A 5,050-nucleotide genomic window follows, 5' to 3' on the forward strand; every position below is an offset into this window, starting at 1 on the left:
GGTGTGGGGCAGGCAGAATGAGCAACGCTTGCTGCAGGAGTGGGAGTTACATATAATTTAATAAATTCATTTTGCGGTTCTTTCTTGTTTAAAATGAACTTATACGAGAGTTATACATATTTTTACAATGTCACTACATTTCCTCTTATGGTTGTTACCTTTCTTAGTATCTCATTATCGACCACACAGATTTTTTTCCAAAACAAATTACAAAAATATTTTCTATTGTTGTAAATAATATTGTGTTAAAGAAGAAACAAGCACAGAATTTGTTTCCCAACTTGAAAGATCATTTTTCAGGACAAGAAAAGTGAGCCGGCTGCACCCTCTACTACTATTGTACACCCGTGGGGAAAAAGACAGATCTTAGTCAGCCACCAATTGTGCAAGTTCTCCACTTTAAAAAGATGAGAGGCCTGTAATTTTCATCCCTATGTATACCATCAACTATGAGAGACAAAAAAATCCAGAAAATCACATGTCTGACTTTTAGAGAATTTATTTGCAAATATGCGTGGAAAAATAAGTATTTGGTCAATAACAAAAGTTAATCTCAATACTTGTTATATACCCCTTTGTAGCAATGACAGAGGTCAAACGTTTTCTGTAAGTCTTCACAAGGTTTTCACACACTGTTGCTGGTATTTTCCCATCTGCCCCATGCAGACTCCTCTAGAGCAGATGATGTTTTGGGCTGTCCCGCTGGGCAATACGGACTTTCAAACCCCTCCCAAAGATTTTCTATGGGTTGAGATCTGGAGGGGACCTTTTGGCTAGGGCCAACTCCAGGACCTTGAAATGCTCTTACGAAGCCACTCCTTTGTTGCCGGGCGGTGGTGTTTGGGATCATTGTCCATGCTGAAAGACCCAGCCACTGTTCCATCGTCATCAATGCGCGCTTGCGGATGGAAGGAGGTTGTCACTCAAAATCTCAACAGTGGCCCCATTCATGTCTTCCGTACACGGATCAGTCGTCCTGGTCCCTTTGCAGAAAACAGCCCCAAAGCATGGGTTTCCACCCCATTGTTTCACGAGTAGAGTATGGTGTTCTTGATGCACTCAGCATTCTTACTTTACTCCTCCAAAACGTCCGTAGTTGAGTTTTTTACCCAAAAAAGTTCTATTTGGTTTTCCATCTGACCATATGAAATTCTCCCAATCCTCTTCTCTGGATCATCAAATGTACTCTCTAGCAAGACTTTCAGACGGCCTTGGAGCATGATAACTGGAGTAAGCAGGGGACACGTCTGGCAACGTGCATGATTTGAGTCCCTGGCGGGAGTTGTGTATTGATGGTAGCCTTTGTTACTTTGGTCCAGCTCTCTGCAGTCATTGACTAGGTCCCGTGTGGTTCTGGGAGTTTCGCGCTCACCGTTCTGTGATCATTTGACCCCACGGGTTGAGATCCTTGCGTGGAGCCCCAGATCGAGGGAGATTATCAGTGGTCTGTATGTCTTCCATTTTCTAATAATTGCTCCCACAGTTGATTCTTCCACAGCCAAGCTTGCTTTACCTATGCAGATTCAGTTCTTCCAAGCCTGGGTGCAGGTTACAATTTTGTTTCTGGTGTCCTTTGACAGCTCTTTGGTCTTGGCCATATGAGATTGGAGTGTGACTGTTTGAGGTTGTGGACAGGTGTCTTTTATACTGATAACGAGTTCAAACAGGTGCCATTAATACAGTTAACAAGTGGAGGACAGAGGAGGCTCTTAAAGAAGAAGTTACAGGTCTGTGAGAGCCAGAAATCTTGTTTGTTTGTAGGTGACCAAATACTTATTTTCCACCATAATTTGCAAATAAATTCTTTAAAAATCAGACAATGTGATTTTCTGGATTTTTTTTTTTTCTCATTTTGTTTCTCATAGTTGAGGTGAAAATGACAGGCCTCTCATCTTTTTAAGTTGGAGAACTTGCACAATTGGTGGCTGACTAAATACTTTTTTGCCCCACTGTATATGTGTATGTATCTGAATTTAGACTGGTTTCCCAGTACTGCAGTCCTAGTGGCATAGAAACCGTCTCAGCAGGGATGTGACCTAGAACAGCAGCCGCAATGTCAGACCTGTTAACTCAGAAAAACACTCTAAGTAAATACGCTAAATGTGATAAAGATCATGAGACCAGAAGGTACAACGTCCAAACACTGCCTCCTGAACGCTTAATTGATACACTGATACTAGAACCCTGTTTTCACGCTCTTCCTGTATTTTTCAGCGTTATTCGAGGAACTGCAGGGCCTGGACATTTTCTTGGCAGAACTCTACAAGTAAGAACTCCGAACTTTGACCTCTTCACCTGACTTACATCAGTTTTCTGTTTGAGGGAATACAACAGGTTCGACAGAGTAAAGTCGAAAGGGTCGACTCTCTCCTGATAAGCGGGGTTCACTGACGTTATTTTTAACTTGGCACGACTTGTTGTTGCATCAACTCAGTGACCGATTACCTTTCAGCAGACATATTTATACCCCCCCCCCCCTCTCATCATCTCACTGTCTTGTTCTCGTCCTTCCTCAGACATCTGGACAGCAGCAGTAATGAGAGGCCGGACATCAGCACTATTCAGAGAAGAGTCAAGGTACGGCCTTAATCACCCGTGTTTCTATGACAACAGGAGACCTTTCCACATGCCGCCTGGAAACGGCTTGGTTATCAATGCCCGCATTTACAATGTGTACGATACCGTTTATGAGCCTGCTATTGGTGAATCATTAACATTGAGTCACTACAGTCTTATCAATGAACAACCACACCTATATTTCTGATAAAGATACTACACTTAATTTTTTTGACTTATTTACATTTCTTATATTATCTTTTATGTTATCCTTTTGTATTACATGGCTTAGTTGAGTACTCGATGCTGATTGGTCAATTCAGAACACGTGACACGTTGTTAATCCAGAACTTAATGACCGTTGTTAAGGACGCCAACATCTGCACAAACAAGTCTGTTCGATTTAACTGTATACAGTTTGGCTGAAAAGCAAACTGCATGCACCCTAGATGCTGCCAGTCGGGTGTTCTTTTCCCCATAATGACTGCCTCGCTGCACATTATCCCTTACATGGCACATTCTTACTTTTTATGTTATTATAAATATTTTGACCAATTTCAACTGGGGTAAAAAACTGGTTCTGATTTTAAATTATTTTTTATTGTACCTTTTTATAAAAAGTGTTTCTGAGCCAGTTGAGCCTTTATCAGAGAGATATATATGAATGGTAGGGATCAAGGGTCTCACCTATAGCGACCCCAGGCCGTATTCAAACCTCTGCAAATGGGACCCCAGCTACGAAGTGAGCTGTGCAGCCCTAATGAATCATTTGTGGGTCAAAGTTATTTTTGACGACTCAACCGCGTCTTCTCTTCTGCTTTCTCTCTTTTAGAAAGTGACCCACGACATGGACATGTGTTACGGCATGATGGGCAGTCTGTTCCGCAGCGGCTCCAGACAGACACTGTTCGCCTCCCAGGTGATGCGTTACGCCGACCTGTACGCCGCCTCCTTCATCAACCTGCTGTACTACCCCTTCAGCTACCTCTTCAGAGCCGCTCACGTGCTGGTGAGTGTCTGTGTGGAAATGAAAAAGTACTGTTACGAAGGACCTCTAATGAGGGAGAAGGAAAACACAAGTGTCAGAAAAGGTCTTTCCTTCCCCAGTCACCAAACATAACTCTCAAGATTAAAATGCATTTTAGGAAAATGATTCACAAGTATGTTCAAATCACAATAACTGAAACAAGGGCGGGATCAACTGCAAAAGTTGTGGGTAATGGTAAACAAATAAACAGTCAAAAAGACATTTACTAAATGTTGCCTCTAGGATACAGCAGACACAGGATGAGACGAGTATAAAACTAAATGCTAGTTCCGCCCTACAGCTTCAGCGCTATCTCGAACTAAAAGTAGGTTATCATATCCTGTTACACAGATACCCACAATGCTCATAAGTAGGGCACTAGGTCTCATTTAACAGGTCTTTGAACTTACCCTGTGTGTGAATCTGGCCATCAGCCCTGAGTGACTCAGGCAGAAGAGGAGTGTGAATACTTTAACATCAAAAATCATATTTCATCTCAAAATAAACGTGAGTTTGTGGCAGTGTTACACATGTCCATTTTTCAATGATAGAAAGAAGAAAGAACGTAGAAAAGCATCAAAATAAATCTTGGTTATTAAAAAATCCCCCTACAGAGGTAACTCAAATGTACTTTGTTAATGCTATATCGCTCTGGAGGGCCGGTGCCTTGCTCAAGGGCACCACGGCAGGGCCCAGGAAGTGAACTGGGACCTCTCCAAGTAGCAGTCCACACTCCATATTTAGATCTATTCGGGGACTTGAACCGGCGACTCTATGGCTCACAGTCCAAGTCCCTACTGACTAGACCCTCCAGAAAAACGCGGGCTAAAATCCTTGATTATGCGATTAAACATGCAGGGTTTTTATGTGATTTTATGCGGTGAAATTGCGGGAAGTTGTGAAAAAGAATAGATTTATTTTAAATATTGGGCTGTCTTATTTATTCTCTCTCACACAAAACCTGCCACTAACGTTAAACCCCTTTCCCATTCAATTAAACACATTCAATGTTTATTTAAGTTAAAAGCAATGGGGCTATTTTAATCACACTCTCTCTCTCTCACACACACTTCTCCGCCTCATTCTGTTTTCATTTACTCGTTCGTTATCTGACCAGCTTCAATCTTGTAGGCTACTCACTTTCTTGTGAAAGCTCTCAAAAGGGTTTTGGAGGTTGATGCCTCGGTGAACGTGAGTTGTTTGGCTTTGTTGTCCGCAGCAGCAGAAAGCATTTTCGAATGTTTGAATTAATCAAAGTGGGTCGTCACCGTCGACTTTCTCTCAGACGTATGCTCCAACACACAGTTGCACGGGGTGCAGAATAGTTTCCCCCCACTTTCGTGAAAGACATCGGGGTACTGCTTTGCCCGGTCTTTAGCAGAAATGTTCGTCGTGTGAGTTCCACACGTTCACTCTACGGTGTTGTTTACCTTCTGTGATGCGCGAGCTGATGACTTCACGGCATCA

The 5,050-nt window shown here is 42.5% G+C and overlaps 1 protein-coding gene across 1 annotated transcript in view; it reads left to right on the top strand.

Moving 5' to 3' along the window:
* Positions 1 to 13: 13 nt before the first annotated feature.
* LOC104967381 (metal transporter CNNM2-like) overlaps positions 14 to 5,050 on the top strand; it is an 11,754-nt gene continuing 6,717 nt past the window's right edge. The window contains exons 1-4 of the mRNA XM_010796789.1: positions 14 to 39; positions 2,215 to 2,266; positions 2,517 to 2,577; positions 3,389 to 3,591. Of these exons, the coding sequence (XP_010795091.1) occupies positions 18 to 39; positions 2,215 to 2,266; positions 2,517 to 2,577; positions 3,389 to 3,591 (338 nt within the window). The 5' untranslated portion in view covers positions 14 to 17. The remainder of the gene's footprint in view (positions 40 to 2,214; positions 2,267 to 2,516; positions 2,578 to 3,388; positions 3,592 to 5,050) is intronic.

The sequence above is a fragment of the Notothenia coriiceps genome, unplaced genomic scaffold (genome assembly GCF_000735185.1).
Source record: "Notothenia coriiceps isolate Sejong01 unplaced genomic scaffold, NC01 NC01_scaffold00037250, whole genome shotgun sequence".
Taxonomy (NCBI): Eukaryota; Metazoa; Chordata; class Actinopteri; order Perciformes; family Nototheniidae; genus Notothenia; species Notothenia coriiceps.